General features: G+C 34.6%; 1 protein-coding gene across 5 annotated transcripts in view; it reads right to left on the bottom strand.

Moving 5' to 3' along the window:
* Nucleotides 1-14,140, bottom strand: part of LOC118010479 (UDP-glucuronosyltransferase 2A1) — a 57,473-nt gene that overhangs the window by 6,690 nt on the left and 36,643 nt on the right. For 2 of the 5 annotated variants that reach the window (XM_035004874.1, XM_035004873.1), the window contains exons 2-4: nucleotides 5,352-5,500; nucleotides 2,715-2,846; nucleotides 38-125 (exon numbers count right to left, since the gene is read on the bottom strand). In XM_035004874.1, the coding sequence (XP_034860765.1) occupies nucleotides 38-125; nucleotides 2,715-2,846; nucleotides 5,352-5,500 (369 nt within the window). Of the gene's footprint in view, nucleotides 1-37; nucleotides 126-2,714; nucleotides 2,847-5,351; nucleotides 5,501-11,844; nucleotides 12,569-14,140 lie in introns of those variants that run through there. The other 3 variants (XM_035004870.1, XM_035004875.1, XM_035004872.1) reach the window with 2 other exon arrangements.

Below are 14,140 nucleotides of genomic sequence, written 5' to 3'. Positions count from 1 at the left end.
TATCCAACTGTACAGCTTTTCTTTCCCCCAGTCTTACCAAGAAGATCATTCTGGGGTATCCAATCATAGAGTCGAGTATTGGCTCCTAATGTGTCTGGTTTCTTTCCTTTGTATTTCCATAAAACCTGTCGAAGACAGTGCTTTAATGTTGCAAGTAAAAACACACAGTGAAGGCATCTTAATGCTGTAGAATTATTTATAAATCATGTGGCCCACCACTACTTTATGTGATAGTGAGAGAAGTGGACATAAGGGGTAGTTTGCAAACATGGTGATATAGTAGGACTGTTTACATCAACCCTGTCAAAAAGGGCTTGAACTAATACTCTATTAAGTATAGTTTTATCATTTTTATATTTATCACTTAAAAGTTTTGAGGTATGAGATTATAAGTAAAGATATATAAAATGAAAAGACTAGTTTAATCAATCAGAGCATGGGGGTTTAAAAAGCATTAAAATATGGGCGCCTGGGTGGCTCAGTTGGTTGGGCGACTGCCTTTGGCTCAGGTCATGATCCTGGAGTCCCTGGATCGAGTCCCGCATCGGGCTCCCTGCTGGCAGGGAGTCTGCTTCTCCCTCTGACCCTAACCCCTCTCATGTGCTCTCTCTCATTCTCTCTCTCAAATAAATAAAATCTTAAAAAAATAAAAATAAAAATAAAAAGCATTAAAATAAACATGAATACTGTGTAAATTTACTAATGTCATAAGGCCATCCTCTCATGTTTCAAATGTAATGTTTTCCAAAAATATAATTAGCTTTAAATTTTTGTTGTCTAGTTGCTGAATGATTGTCTTTCCTTCTTTCCTTCTTCCCTCTCTCCTTCCCTCCACCCCTCTCTTTCCTTCCTTCCTTCCTTCCTTCCTTCCTTCCTTCCTTCCTTCCTTCCTCCTTCTTTCTTCTTTTCTTTTTCTTTCTTTCTTTCTTCCTTTCTTTCTTCCTTCCTTCCTTCCTTTCTTTCTTTTTCTTTCTTTCCTTTCTTTCTTTCTTTCTTTCTTTCTTTCTTTCTCTCTCTCTCTCTCTCTCTCTCTCTCTTTCTTTCTTTCTTTCTTTCTTTCTCTTTCTTTTTCTCTCTATAGTTTTGAGGGAGGAAGAGCTGGAGGTTTGTTTTATTTCATTTTTTAATGAAGTATCTTGTTAGGATGTTAACCTTTTGTTACATACTTTTTGCAGGTGGGGGGAGCTCTGTAAGACAAAGTTCAGATTAAATATTAATAGGTGGCAAACTTATTTTTTAAAGTGTTTATTTTATTCAACAATTCCATACCTCACCCACTGATCATCATGACAAGTGCACTCCTTAATCCCCATCATCTATTTAACCCATGCCCCCACCCACCTCCCCTCTGATAACCATCAGTTTGTTCTCTATAATTAAGAGTCTGTTTCTTGGTTTCTCTCTCTCTCTTTTTCCCCATGCTCATTTGTTTTGTTTCTTAAATTCCACATATGAGTGAAATCATATAATATTTGTCTTTCTTTGATTTATTTTGCTTAGCATTATACTCTCTAGCTCCACTCATGTCTTTGCAAATGGCAAGATTTCATTATTTTTTATGGCTGAAAAAATATTCTATTGTGTATGTATACCACATCTTTTTTTCCCCAAATTTTTATTTACATTTTAGTTAACATATAGTGTAATATTGGTTTCAGGAGTAGAATTTAGTGATTCATCACTTACATAATACCATATCTTCTTTATCCATTCATCCGTCCATGGACACGTGGCCTGCTTTCATAATTTGGCTATTGTAAAGCTGCTATGAACATCGGGGTGCATGTATCCCTTTGCACTAGTGTTTTTGTATTCTTTGGGTAAATGCCCAGGAACACGATTACCGGATCAGAGGGTAGTTCTATTTTTAACTCTTGGAGGAACCTCTATACTGTTTTCCACAGTGGATGCACATCAGTTTGCATTCTCAATAGTGCAAGAGAGTTCCTTTTTCTCCACATCCATGGGTGGCAAACTTTTTAACAAAAAAGTTAAGAAATAAAAATTCAAAGATTTAACAAGCCTAATTAGTATGCTCACCTTTATGGAGTTTTATATATTTTAACTAATATACCAATATGAAGAGTTCTAGGGTATTTCATAAATAGGAATATATAAAGAGTAGAAATCTAGAACTATAATGACAACAAAATTAAAGTTAATTGAATATCATAAATCAGAAAATATAAATTGTTTGATAATAATATTGGGATTTTTAACTGTTTTTAACTGTAGAAATTTCAGTTTAGAAAGATTAGGCTTCTACTTTTAAACCAACTAGATCCTGATACAGCATCAATTAAACCTAAAAATATAAAGTATATCCTTGAACATAATTCCTATCTACTCTATGTATAACATCTCTCTTTTCCTGGACCTTGGAGCTAACACACTGGAGAATTTGGGGAGTAGTCAATGCGGGTCATAAGATTTCAAATAGTAAAAAGTTATTAGGATCTTAACATTTTCATCTCTACTTCAATGAAAATAAATGATTGTATAAAAAGATGTATTTCCATAGTAATACAAAGGCTTACTAAGCAAATGATTAAATGTGCCTCAATACATCATTTTAATGTTTTAAGAAATTTTTACTTGAAGGAGGTACCAGTTATGCTCAGTGTCTCAGCTTTGATCTAGAAAAAGTACTGTTAGTCACACTTTCTCTCCAATTGGCAAAGTAACTCTTCACCAGGACCCAATGTTGTACTGACCTTCTGTGGAATCTGGGCAAAGGCTGAGGCAATGAGATTGGCTTTTTCATCTTTGAGGTTTTTGACCATTGATCCCAGAGAAAACACCACAATACCATCTTCACCTGAACTTTGGACAAATTCTTCCATTTCCTACAGTGATAAAATTCTCTTTATTACAAACATGCAGGATCATGGGGTGGGGGGAATTTCATCTATTCTTCTAAATAGGCAGAGTCAAGAGATGTGTCAGAGACGTTAGACTCATTCTATCTTCTGCCAAAGAGAACCATCTAGTATCTTTAAGAGGAAGTGTGTTTCTGAAAACTATGGCTTAAATATATAATGAGTGATTACAGATAAAGGCATAGAACCAAACCATTATAGAAAGAGAATGGGCAATAAGAGACAGCTCTTCCCATGGTTCATGGAATTCTTACCCTCAAGGCTTAATTTTATGAACCAGCAGAGATGTTTGCAAACAGAAATATTCCTTGTAAGGAAACCCAAAAAAGGGTCCTAACTAGACTTTTAAAATGTGTACCATGTCAGTTTACATCTAATAAATTATTAATAAATCAATCTAACTCCCTGTTAGGCATTCGGGGTATTTTTCTCATGTTTATTCTTTTTCTGATTAATGGGGCTAAAAATGATTTTTTTTTTTTTTGGAATTGAGATATATAATAACACATTTTAAAAGGTAAACTTCTGCTATTTTTTTTTTTTATCATGATAACATTTATGACACAGTGTTTCTCTACCTTCCCACAAGTAGCTGACATGCCTTAATTTGAACCTTAGCACAGTGGTAAATATAAACTTCTCTACAAATAAAATCCTCTGGGTCACCACTTAACAATTGTGCAAGTTAGGCACTGCAAAATCTGGGACTGGGGTCTTTTGCATTATAATCTATGTGAATGTCAACTTCTAGAGATGTGTCATGCATTCCCTGTGCATTTATTTGTGGCTTCCCTGCAATATTTCTCAATATATTTATTATATTTCTCAGTTATATTTATTTATTTATCAATGTATTTCTCAATTTAAGGCTAGTAAAATTACTAGGAAAGGATGATGTCATAAATGAAAGCTATCTTTTAGCTTAGATAATGTTAGGAGAATATCTCTGAAGTCCCAGGAATTGGTATTTTGCCATTTTGATTCATCCCCTATGAGACAGTGATGGAATAAACACACACATGCACAAACACACATATATGAAAATTTACAAATCTAGCAGTTGGGTTTAGATTCCTGATTTGGCTGTCTTTCATTGCTTTTTTTCTGTGTATGCAGTGACTGGCATAACTTTTTCATCAGAGATACAAGCTTTGATTTGTGTTCATATTGCCCAAATGTTTGTATTAGTAATTGGGTTTGGAATGGAATAATTTCTCCCTCTTGTAAAACATGTCTGAGTTGTTTTGTGAAATTGTATATATGAAAAATGAGGATGGGAGGATGAATATAATAGTGTGGCACAGGATATTATCTACTGAGCCAAGGATATGTCCTGTCTCTTTCTGTACCTTTGTTTAGATATTGGTTTATTATTTGCTATAATAACATTCAATAGAGCTGCAGCTATAACTTGACTGGTAAGAAAAGCATATTCAGAATCCTAAAATAAAATTTAAACTTAAATGTGCATCTTACCCTAAATAGAAATCAAGAACTCTCCTGAGAACACTATTTAACCTGCAATCTTCTACAGAGATTATGCTATTTTACCTACAACCCAAGCAAATGAGTGTCTGCCTCCTCAATCCCTTGATGATAGTTGTTGCTAAAGATAGTTAAATACAATATTTTTATCATGTTTATCTATTAGTCTCTTTTATGTTTCAATATTGTCTTCTTCCAACACTTTTGGCTGTCCACATTTATTTGTTGGTGACTTTGGAATGTGGTATCCTTTTCATTTCAGAAAAAAACAGACATCATGATCTTAAAGAAGGAATTCAGGGTTTGGGTCTCTTAGTTCTATGACGTCTTTATTTTGATGACTCCTAATCTGTTTCTAATGCTCTTTGCTAAAACCTAGACCTTGCATTACCCAAATGATTACTAGAAATATTCACCTGAAACTTTATTTGGCTCCTTAAAGTGAATAGGTCCAAAAGTGAATTCATCATTGTCATCTCAAAAGAGTTCTTCCATGAATTATTTTTTATCTCAGGAAGATCACTATTATCCAAGAAGTGCTACCTGATTCCATGTCTTCTGTCAATACTTACTTCTTCTTACTGACAAAACTCTGGAATCTACCTGAGAGTTCTCATGAAAGTATCTTTATCACTCAAACAATCAGAGTTAACTGTCCCAATTCATAACTCCATCATGCTTGTTAGGAAGACTATAGTAATCTCCTGAGTAATTTCCAAGGCCCTACCTTCCTGTTGCTTCAATCCAGTACCCAAACTGTAGACACACTGAAATTTTAACATGCCACTTGATTCACTTCTTTCTTTAGCCATAATGTCAAAGTGAAGTCTAAAAAAGGTAATACCAGTAATAAGAGACCTCTATGATTTGTAAAATAGATTAGGAGTAGCAAACAGCATATCTCTGTTATTGAGACAGTACACCTTAAAGAAATATCAGCATTATCTCATAAGGTACAAAAGAAATCCTCCACTGTAATAGACCTACCTTAGGTAATGGTTTGGCAGGTTTACAATGCAACCCTCCTACAAACTCAAAATTAGGTAAGTATGGACGAGGAAATTCAAAATCCCAATACGTCCGAATTAACCAAATTTCTGCTTTCCCCATAATCTCACATAATGTAGTGGGTCTTCCTGGAGAAAATGAAAAAAGTTGTGTGAAGGTTATTTATATATATTTTTGTTGGGATACAATTTACACTAATTTACTAACAAGCTATTAAGGAAAAAATAAATCTATGTCTCCTGGATTATTTATCACATCTAGATGTTAAAAGGAAGGGGAAATTACAAATTTTAGGATTAGTCATTCCATTTCTTTGAAAAAAGTTGATGCTATTTTGATAAGGATTGCATTAAATGTGTAGATTGCTCTAAGTAGCATTGACATTTTCGCAATATTTGTTCTTCCAATCCATGAGCATGGAATGTTTTCCCATTTCTCTGTGTCTTCCTCAATTTCTTTCATGAGTATTCTACAGTTTTCTGAGTACAGATTCTTTGCCTCTTTGTTTAGATTTATTCCTAGGCATCTTATGGTTTTGGGTGCAATTGTAAATGGGATCGACTCCTTAATTTCTCTTTCTTCTGTCTTGTTGTTGGTGTATAGAAATGCAACTGATTTCTGTGCATTGATTTTATATCCTGCCACTTTACTGAATTCCTGTATGAGTTCTAGCAGTTTTGGGGTGGAGTCTTTTGGGTTTTCCACATAAGGCATCATATCATCTGCAAAGAGTGAGAGTTTGACTTCTTCTTTACTGATTCAGATGCCTTTTATTTCTTTCTGTTGTCTGATTGCTGTGGCTAAGACTTCTAGTACTGTGTTGAATAGCAGTGGTGATAGTGGACATCCCTGCCCTGTTCCTGACCTTAGGGGAAAAGCTCTCAGTTTTTCCCCCATTGAGAATGATATTCGCTGTGGGTTTTTCATAGATGGCTTTTATATTGAGGTATATACTGTCTATACCTACATTGTAAAGAGTTTTGATCAAGAAAGGATGCTGTACTTTGTCAAATGCTTTTTCTGCATCTATTGAGAGGATCATATGGTTCTTGTTCTTTCCTTTATTAATGTATTGTATCACATCGATTGATTTGCTGGTGTTGAATCAACCTTGCAGCCCAGGAATAAATCCCATAGGTTGTGGTGAATAATCCTTTTAATGTACTGTTGGATCCTACTGGCTAGTATTTGGTGAGAATTTCTGCTTCCATGTTCATCAGGGATATTGGGCTGTAGTTCTCTTTTATGATGGGGTCTTTGTCTGGTTTTGGGATCAAGGTAATGTTGGCCTCATAAAATGAGTTTGGAAGTTGTCCTTCCATTTCTATTCTTTGAAACAGTTTCAGAAAAATTAGTATTATTTCTTCTTTAAATGTTTAGTAGAATTCCCCTGGGAAGCCATCTAGTCCAGGGCTCTCGTTTGTTGGGAGATTTTTGATTACTGCTTTAATTTCTTTAGTGGTTATGGGTCTGTTCAGGTTTTCTATTTCTTCCTGGTTCAGTTTTGGTAGTTTATACATCTCTAGGAATGCATCCATGTCTTCCAGATTATCAAATTTGCTGGCATATAGTTGCTCATAATATGTTCTTATAATTGTATTTCTATGGTATTGGTTGTGATCGCTCTTCTTTCAGAAAAGACCCTGAATGATCAGAGGAATGTTGAAAAAGAAAAGCAAAGCTGGTGGCATCACAATTCTGGACTTTGAGCTCTATTACAAAGCTGTAATAATAAAGATAGTATGGTACTGGCACAAAAACAGACACATAGATCAATGGAACAGAGTAGAGAGCCGAGATATGGACCCTCAATTCTATGGTCAACTAATCTTCGACAAAGCAGGAAAGAATGTCCATTGGAAAAAAGTCTCTTCAACAAATAGTGTTGGGAAAATTGGACAGCCACATGCAGAAGAATGGAACTGGGCCATTTCCTTACACCACACACAAAAATAGACTCAAAATGGATGAAAGACCTAAATGTGAGACAGGAATGTATCAAAATCCTAGAGGAGAACACAGGCAGCAACCTCTTCAACCTCAGCCGCAGCAACTTCTTCCTAGAAACATCACCAAAGGCAAGGGAAGCAAGGGCAAAAATGAACTATTGGGATTTCATCAAGATAAAAAGCTTTTGCACGATAAAGGAAACAGTCAACAAGCCCAAAAGACAACCGACAGAATGGGAGAAGATATTTGCAAATGACATATCAGAGTAAGGGTTAGTATCCTAAATCTATAAAGAACTTATCAAACTCAACACCCAAAGAACAAATAATCCAATCAAGAAATGGGCAGAAGACATGAACAGATATTTCTGTAAAGAAGACATCCAAATGGCCAACAGACACATGAAAAAGTGCTCAACATCACTTGGCATCAGGGAAATCTAAATCAAAACCTCAGTGAGATACCACCTCACACCAGTCAGAATGGCTAAAATTAACAAGTCAGGAAATGACAGATGGTGAGGATGCAGAGAAAAAGGAACCATCCTACACTATTGGTGGGAATGCAAGCTGGGGCAGCCACTCTGGAAAACAATATGGAGGCTCCTCAAGAAGTTGAAAATAGAGCTACCCTATGACCCAGCAATTGCACTGCTGGGTATTTACCCCAAAGATACAAATGTAGTGATCCAAAGTGATAGGTGCACCCCAATGTTTATAGCAGCAATGTCCACAATAGCCAAACTATGGAAAGAGCCTGGATGTCTATCAACAGAGGAATGGATCAAGAAGATGTGATATATATATATATATATATATATATATATATATATATATATACACCATGGAATATTATGCAGCCATCAGAAAAGAATGAAATCTTGCCATTTGCAACAATGTGGATGGAACTAGAGGGTATTATGCTAAGTGTTGCTGGAATGGTAGGGGGAGGGAGGGATGGGGTGGCTGGGTGATAGACATTGGGGAGGGTATGTGTTATGGTGAGCACTGTGAATTGTGTAAGACTGATGAATCACAGACCTGTACCTCTGAAACAAATAATACACTATATGTTTAAAAAAAAAAAAAGAAGATAGTAGGAAGGGAAAAATGAAAGGGGGGAATCGGAGGGGGAGATGAACCATGAGAGACTATGGCCTCTGAGAAACAAACTGAGGGTTTTAGAGGGGAGGGGGGTGGGGGGAAGGGTTAGCCTGGGGATGGGTATTAAAGAGGGCACATATTGAATGGAGCACTGGTATTATACACAAACAATGAATCATGGAACACTACATCAAAAACTAATGACATAATGAATGGTGACTAACATAACATAATAAAATAAAATTAAAAAAAACTGTTGAAGTATAAATTTATATAATCATTGTTGAAGTATAAATTTTTAAGCAAAGTCTCAGATTACATGGTAGGGGAAAATATATAGTTTATACTTTATTTATACTATTGCTCTTATATAACAGGAGACATATACAAATGTTCATAACAGTAGCATTACATAAAAGCTGTATACAGCCAGAAGTCCATCCACAGAATAGCATGGTGTAGTTTCACAGTAAAACACTATCTATAGATAAAACTCTATCTATAGAGCTTAAAAAAAAAAAGAAAATACATGATTTCATCACCAAAAGAATATTGAGCATAAGTAGTGAATCTGTTTGTATTTGTATATTATTCAAAAAACTAAACAATAGTTTTGAGAGAATTGCATATAGATGGCAGATGCAAAATTTTCAAAATGTTCACCAAAGTCAGGCTTATAGTTTCCACTGGAAGAAATGTGTTTCTAAGGTACTGGCAACAATCTATTTCTGAACTTGGTTATAGAGTATACAGAAGTTAATTTTATTATTTCTTTCAACTGTACACTTACATTTTATATACCTTTTTTGTTGGTATGATATTTTCTAAAATCTGAAAGTAGATGCATAATATTTTAAAATGGATATAAAATATTTTTATGTCTGTGTAAATTAGTTGAAAGTTCCTAAGTCAATTGATGGGTTTAAAATATATTTGTATTACATATTATAGAAAAAAGGCTTAAATTCCCTAATATGTTAGTTACAGGTCAGTAAGATAAATAGATCAGAAGAAAATGAACTACTATGCACCTCAGAAAAGGTCTGAGGATAAAGGCTAAATGATCCAGCAATTTTAGAGAACATTGGGGCAAGGATGTAAGTGCAATAAATTTAGGACAATATTTTTTGTAATACCAGATTTGGAACAAACCAAGTAGCTCTCACAACTAGACTAGTTCAATGATTTGTTACATCCATTAAAATGAATACTATTATGTGAATGTAAAGAATAATGTAAATTTCAAAATATTTTGTAGAAAGATGTCAAATCTAGATTTGGTGAGAAGAAAGGCAAAAATGAATATTTAGTAATTCCTCCTATTGAAAAAGAAAAAAAGTATATAAATACTTATGTTTAGTAATGCATAGATAATGTCTTGATGTAAAGACAAGAATAGTTAATAGTACATATTTAAGAGAAATATGAAGCCAATTATCATTCATTATATATATTTTTGTTCTGTTTAAGTTTTTTAGCCTTTTGTATTAGTTATTTTTATTATGAGATTGAGAATGAAGTTATACTCATGGTGCATTCAGAATTCCCTGATAAAGAACATGAAGGAATGAAGGAATGAAAATCAACAAAAATACATATAGCAAACAAACAAACAATCAAACAAACCCGTTAAAGATGATAGAGTTAAAAATTTGCCATAGATCCTAAGGACTACATATATTCCATAATATTTATACACGCAGAATCCTATAACTTTCCCCTATTTATCATAGTATGACAAATGTCCTAAAAATTATTGATTAGAACTGGAAAAGCATCTCTAATTATCAGAATATGTTTATTTTTCTATGTCTTGCATTTATTTCTGAGAATAGGGTTGAGGCCAAAATCCTGTCTTCTTTACTTTAAATCCATAGAGCCCTACACACTGCCTACACTCAGGTAGTGCTTCCTGGTTCCAAAATTATTTATGGTGAAATCAGAATAGTATAAATTTAAATCATGTATAAAGCTAAGGTTTTTAAAGTGGATTCCTTTGAATATTAGTTTGTGAAACAAAGGATCTGTTAGAAAGTCAGTGTTATGGACTGACTTGTGTTCCTCTAACATTCATGTTGAAATCTGATTATATTTTGAGATAAGTTCTTTAAAGTCAGAAAAATTCTTAAATTGAAATGAGGTCCTAAGAGTGGGTCTTAATCCAATATGACTGGTCTCCTTATAAGAAGAGGAAGAGACACTGGGTTTATGCACGTACAGAGAGAAGACCATGAGAGGATATAGCAGGAAAAAAAAAAAAAAAAGCCACATACAAGCTAGGAGGACTGGCCTCTAGAGAAACCAGCTCTGGCAACACCTTCCTTTGTCTTGGACTTCTAGCATCCAGAACTGTGAGAAAACAAATTTCTGTTGTTCATGCCACTTAGTTCATGGTATTTAGTGTGGCAGACCTAGCAAACTAATACAATCAGGGAGTTAAATTAGTCAATATTTCTAATACTCCAAATGATCTTTTGTTTGTCAGTTCATGTTTCTTCATGATTCTCAAAAACAGTTGGAGTAGAAGCCAGCTTCAGTTGATGAAATCAAATAAGAGCTATATATATAAAACTTGCAAAGCAAAACCATTCCTTATTAGAAAAAGCAAGCAATTAAAAAATAGAGTATGTGTAATTAGTGACATAAAAAAATGCTATCTTTCAACAACTCAAGCTCTAAACTTTTTTAGTTTTCTATTTAATTTTTCAGTTTTCTGTGTAGTACTCCCTTAAGAGGTATAAAACATCTAGAAAACTTTTCAGTATGACCACCTATGATGAAACAGTTCACATAAGACTTAATATAAGTTTCACCCCACATTTATGAAAGAGATAAGAATGGCAGAGAATGGTCCAACAGGGGAATAATATACATTTTGAATAAAATAATCGATGAGTCTCAAAATTTGTGGGTCAAAATTCAGACAAAGTAAATCATATGCCAAAGTTAATCCCATCATTAATATAGTTCAGATTTCAGTTTATTACTGGAATCAGGCAAGGAGATTATCTTACTCTTACAACAAACATTACACTTTTTTGATCAATAAAAAGTCAAATCTCCTCCACTATGAAAACTCAGCATACAAGACTTACTTGTGATATCCTATATCTGATAAAAAATACATCTTCCATTAGAGTGACATTTATTAGTGTGTTTTATATATTTTTTGTTTTGATAACAGTCTATTACGTATCAAGGTATCTTATAGAAATGGTTAGATGACTGTAAAAAAAGGGTAACCATGACAATATATTCTTGCCTTTCCCTCCCAATTAGTTATTGATAACAGTTCATTGCTATCACCTATAAAGTTTTATGTGGAAGGGAAATTTTTAAAACTTTTCATTTTCTAGACTTTTCTTAAACCTCCTAAGTTTCTTTACATAACTACTTTAGAATGAAAAGCAGTCTCTTACCTAATGCTTCACTGTAAAACTGGTCCCAAAACTGAGTGTCTGGTTGGTGGATCCAGAAGTTAAAGAGAATGGAAAACATTACATTTTTTACCCTTTGCAGAAAGGTCATTCTGTCTGTCAGTACCGCCATGGTAACGGGCACATAGGAAAGTGGAGCTGGCAGTTTCCCACAGTATTTCTCCACATTGTCACCTATAGAAAACCTTATCGTGTACACAAAAGGGACTGTCAGTAACTCAGCAATCAGCTCTCCACAGTGTACCACAGGGTCTATGACCATTACATTGTAGTTGGTTGCCTGGAGTTTCTTCATGAATGACTGGTTGTGGATTACACTCTCACATAGGAGTTTTAAATATCCACTTATATTAAAAAGGAATTCTTGCAGTTTTATGGCTGACTGCCATCGTGGCAATGTTGGCATAACATTAGTAGCCATGTCTAAAAAACCACTGAATATTTTTTCAGCAGTCTCTCTGTTATGTGGCATAGGGATCACCTCATATTTCAGTGTGGAAGACTTGTTGTAGTCCATGATGAAACTCTCCGGAGAAACCAACACAGTCACCTCATGGCCCCTTTCAGTGAGTTTCTCCAGAAGAATCCTCATATTGAGCCAATGGCTCATGTCACAGGGCCACACCAGCACCTTCCCACAGAATCCACGGCCAGTGTAGCAGAGCTGTAGCAGCACAATTGCTGAAATCCATTTCTTAGATACCATGACAGCAATTCCCTCACACACTGCTTTACAGAGGTTAAATGTTTGCTGGGCACAGAAGCGAAGAGGCAGTTTAGATACAGATCAAGTTAAAAATTAATTTCTAGAGTTAGGAAATGTCTATGTGTAGAGAACTTTGTCATTGTTGCTGGGACACAGTACCATAGAATATTTGTTCAGGAGGAGATATGAAATATTTAAATATTTTGGAGGAAATAGCTGCAGCATTTTAGGAGTTAGTTTCAAATATATTAAAATAAAAATGATATATTTTAATTGACAATTTTTTTAAAGATTTTATTTATTTATTCATGAGAGGCAGAGGGAGAAGCAGGCTCCCAAGGAGCAGGGAGCCCGATGCGGGACTCGATCCCAGGATGCTGGGATCATGACCTGAGCCGAAGGCAGACACTTAACCATCTGAGCCACCCAGGCGCCCGACAATTTTTAAATATAATAAAAGAACCCATTTAATTAAGTCTAGTAGATAATATGGTTTATCTCATAGAACATGATGATTGATAATTTGGGAAAACAAAAATGTAGATCTTGCCATAAAGTTGGTTACATGCTAATATATGGATAAGATGCATACATCACATAATAACAGGAGGAATATGCTAAATATTATATTAAGATACAGCATTTCAGTGCCCCAGAAGATGCTGTCACCCCAATGTGAAAAAAATCACAAAAAGCTTCAGGATGTAGGGTGCATTTCACCTGAGCCCAGAAGCAAAGGTGATGGAAGGAGGGTTCTGAAAGAGAATGAAAGAACAGGAGAAAAAGAATGCTGATATAGAAATCATGGCCATTTATATATATAGTTATCATTTCAGTATGTTTAGAGTGAAGGCCAACACAGAACAGTGCAGACAAGGAATATACTAGTTAAAACAGGACACTTTGGAGAGTCTTGAATGCTATACTCTGGGTTCAATTTTAATCTCCACAAAGAGGTCTACTGAGATTTTCAAGTCAGGTTTGGAAAATGATTATATGTGTCCTATAATGAAACTATTCTAGCTTCTAAATAGGATTTGAGTGGTAGAGATAAAACAATGTGTAATGGGCTAAAAGTAAATATTAGGAAAGCAAGATCTGATGAGAGTATCAGGGAGAATATAATATTGGTTTGTGAATGGAAAGCATAGAATGATGGCCGTATGATTGATGAGAAGTGAGAGATGACTGGTAATTAAAAAACAATGAAGTGCTCAGTTTATAGTTTGAGCAACCAGAGTATGATAATGACTAAGAAAAACCATGATATACAAAAAGAGTAGTAGCTGTGGAATGGTTTTTTGACCTGCAGTGTGTGAGTTAATAATTGGACATGTCTGTGGAAATATTGATTTGGCTCTGAACACTAAAATCTCAAGGGAGGGGTAAATTTAGAAATTTAGATTTTGTGTCCAATCGTCCGTCTATATTTCAACCCAATTTCAATTCCTCTACAGATCCTTTAATATTTCATACTTTCAAAAACAATTTTTATAAAATGATCTCACTGATATGTGGAATTTAAGAAACAAGGCAGAGGATCATAGGGGAAGAGAGGAAAAAATGAAACAA

The sequence above is a fragment of the Mirounga leonina genome, unplaced genomic scaffold (assembly GCF_011800145.1).
Source record: "Mirounga leonina isolate KUSES-001 unplaced genomic scaffold, KU_Mleo_1.0 Mir_129, whole genome shotgun sequence".
Classification (NCBI taxonomy): domain Eukaryota; kingdom Metazoa; phylum Chordata; class Mammalia; order Carnivora; family Phocidae; genus Mirounga; species Mirounga leonina.
Note: the sequence above shows the minus strand (reverse complement) of the source record. Positions and strands in the feature narration are given on the sequence as shown.